The sequence below is a fragment of the Durio zibethinus genome, chromosome 25 (assembly GCF_047325235.1).
Source record: "Durio zibethinus cultivar Kanyao isolate XHJ-2024 chromosome 25, ASM4732523v1, whole genome shotgun sequence".
Lineage (NCBI taxonomy): Eukaryota > Viridiplantae > Streptophyta > Magnoliopsida > Malvales > Malvaceae > Durio > Durio zibethinus.
Genome location: NC_143186.1, coordinates 10787246 through 10790186, shown reverse-complemented (window position 1 = coordinate 10790186; position 2941 = coordinate 10787246). Strand labels below are relative to the sequence as shown.

At 29.2% G+C, this 2941-nt stretch overlaps 1 protein-coding gene across 1 annotated transcript; it reads right to left on the bottom strand.

The window, feature by feature from the left end:
• Positions 1-372: 372 nt before the first annotated feature.
• LOC111276588 (VQ motif-containing protein) lies at positions 373-1016 on the bottom strand. The gene has a single exon (XM_022862341.2). The coding sequence runs from the start codon at positions 827-829 to the stop codon at positions 524-526; it is 306 nt and encodes a 101-aa protein (XP_022718076.2). The 5' UTR covers positions 830-1016; the 3' UTR covers positions 373-523.
• Positions 1017-2941: the final 1925 nt, after the last annotated feature.

Here is a 2941-nt window from a genome sequence, read left to right as displayed (position 1 = left end):
ATTAAATTTTAATAATTGAAATTAAAAGTTTAGTGTTCTGATGACAGATGACATGATTTTTGGCTAAGTTTCGTTTCTATATTTATTTTTGCAAATTTCATGAGTTAATTTTCGCCCAATATTCATTGTCTGGATTTTCCAGGATTCTGCTGTCAAATTTTTAAGCTACTGGTACAGGCTTACAGTTTCAGCTTCTGGTATTTAGCCCTTTTCCAGGATTCCAAACAACCTTCCTATCATTAACAGTTGAGCTGATGAACGATTATCAATCAATTCATATATGAAACACTGGGAGATGCAGCCCCCATAATTTATAATCACATGACAAAGGGCAGGAAAGAGAGAAATTAGAGAGAAAAAGAGAACAAGAGATCAAATAACTGTATAATTTATTAGAATATACATAGGAATATATAGGATACAGGATAAAAAATAATGAATGAATAAGTGGCCATATATTCAAGCTGGCGCTGTAATTTAGCCCTCCCCACATGAAAATATAGGTGAATGTAATTGAAGTTACTCAGTCCATATTCCATAATAAATCATCCACCGGAGGCATCTCCTTTAGCAACCTTTCGAATTCCCTGAACGACAAATTTTTCATCAAAACTGAATCGCCTCTAGAGCTGCCAACACCACCTGGATTCCCTTCTTTCTTGTTTATCTGCTCGTGGTAAAACCGGCTTCTAGGCTTCGATGGATTGCTCGTAACTCTTGAATCTTTACCGGTTAGCTCTTGTACCACTGACTTAAAGCTTGTAGCATCTGTCTCTACATACTTGGTGTTGATGATCACAATCTTCATTGGCTTTCTACCACTTGCCATATCAAAATTGCACGAGCCAACAAGTGTAAACTCAGAGTTTTTTAGCTTGAATTGCACAATTAGGCACTCGAAATTTTCGTATGTACGAAACTAAAATTGTTATATTGAACAAAGATTGAAAAGAAAACAATCTAATTGTTTTTGTCCTATGATTTGGGTAGTTTCTGCACATCCACTTATATAGAAGTGGATTACCAAAAGAAGAAAGAGAGAATGCAAACTAGTACGATGGTTGAAATCTAAAGGAAGAATTGAGAGAGATGAGATTGTTTGACCGCTATGCTTTCTAAGCAGTCTAGAAGGACCAAAATTTGAAAAAAAAAATTGATTGGGTCAAAAGTATATGTGTTTATTAATTCAACTGCACATGACAGAAAATTGCCGCTGAAATGCAATGTATGTATTATACATGTAGTCAGTCAAACCCACGTGTATGCAATTGTTGGCGCTGCGCGCTTGACATGACCCGAATCTTCGTCTCCAATTCTGAGGCTGACGAATGAAAAATAGTTGGGAGTTCAGAGCAACGATTATCACGTCGTTTAAATATTTATGCCAATTAATATTTCGTAAAAAGATTGATTATCGGACTGATTAAGTCATAAATATTGGTCGTGATTGGCGTCCACTTTGATAATGTGATTATGATTGACCATTATGATACCATTGACTGCAATTGCAATTGTAAAAGCAAATTTTTTGCTGTTTAAAATTGAGAATAAATTCATTTTATCTAATCATTTACATAGAGATTTCGGTTAAGAGTAGATTATAATTTAAAAAATATATATATTTAATGGTGTATGATTTGACCTCAACCCATTTGAATTTCATATTTTACACAATAATATCTATATTTTCTGGATGATTTTTATTTTTATTTTTTTGGAAGGAGATGACTTTATCGTATGGTTATTAGTAAAAAAAAGTATATGAATTGAATTCACACGTTTTTAATATTTTTTTATGTTAATAGTGGAAAATATTATAGGTATAAATAAATTAAATTAACCAAACAAATTAAGTAATTATATGTAGCTAGATAAATCATATAAATCCAACTTAAAATTTAATCAATTAATGAGATTTGAACTTGAAATATCAAAATTTTATTGTCTTTTCTTTTCTATTAATATAAGATCTCATTAGCTTTTTAGGTTTAGTTTTACTTTAAGATGTTTGGTTTCAAATAATTATATATAATGAGAGCATACCACTTATAATTATTGCATTAAAATTAATGAATCGTAATTTTGAATTGTGTAATATCTCCAAAATATTATATGAATCTTATAGTCTAATTATATTTAAAAGTTGAATTTTTATATAGTTCTTTATCATGATTAAATAATGTAAAATTATAATAAAAAATTACATGTGAGTGATGCTTCCATAACATAATTTATATACATGTTTATTTGGGATATAAAGTCCAATTCTTTTATTTTATTTTGTTTCTTAATTATAAAATTTAGAAAAATTACGGTCATGAGTCTTAATTAAACATTTAATTAGAGTATCATATGTTGACGAGCCCATAAGAATTCCTTGAAAACAAATGTTAGTAAGAAAGTCAACATCGCTATGCAAAGTAGTTTTAGTATAGCCAACTTTAGGAAGGAGAAAAAAAAAAGATAAATAATATATACGACCGCAAATCTTTGACTGATGCTTTGGATAATGATGGTCGTAGAGACTTCCGTTATGAAAAGGTCTCTTTTGGCTAGAAGCTCTAACTGTTTTTTTTTTTTTTTTTGCAATAATTATTTTTTCAAATATATGACTAATCATAGTTGAAATTTAGAGTATAACGAAAATTACTCAAATATTTAAAGAGTTTTTCTTTGATACAGATGGAGAGCGGTATGAGTGTATGACTTGATTTTGCACCTTATCAACATTAATTTTTTAAAACTAGATTTTTACAATCAAGGCAATTTCGCACCTTATCATCAATCATCAAATTAATATTTTATCAACAAATTAAATACTTATATAAATATTTTTTATAAAAAAATTTCTTTTAAATAAAAAGCCTTATCCTTCAATTAAAATCTCTGCTCAAATAATTTTGAACTGGCAAATAACATACACATAAGTATGTTTATTTAT

Coding starts and splice junctions, on each gene's coding strand:
- LOC111276588 (XM_022862341.2), bottom strand. CDS start 829: ATGGCAAGTGGTAGAAAGCCAATGAAGATTGTGATCATCAACACCAAG.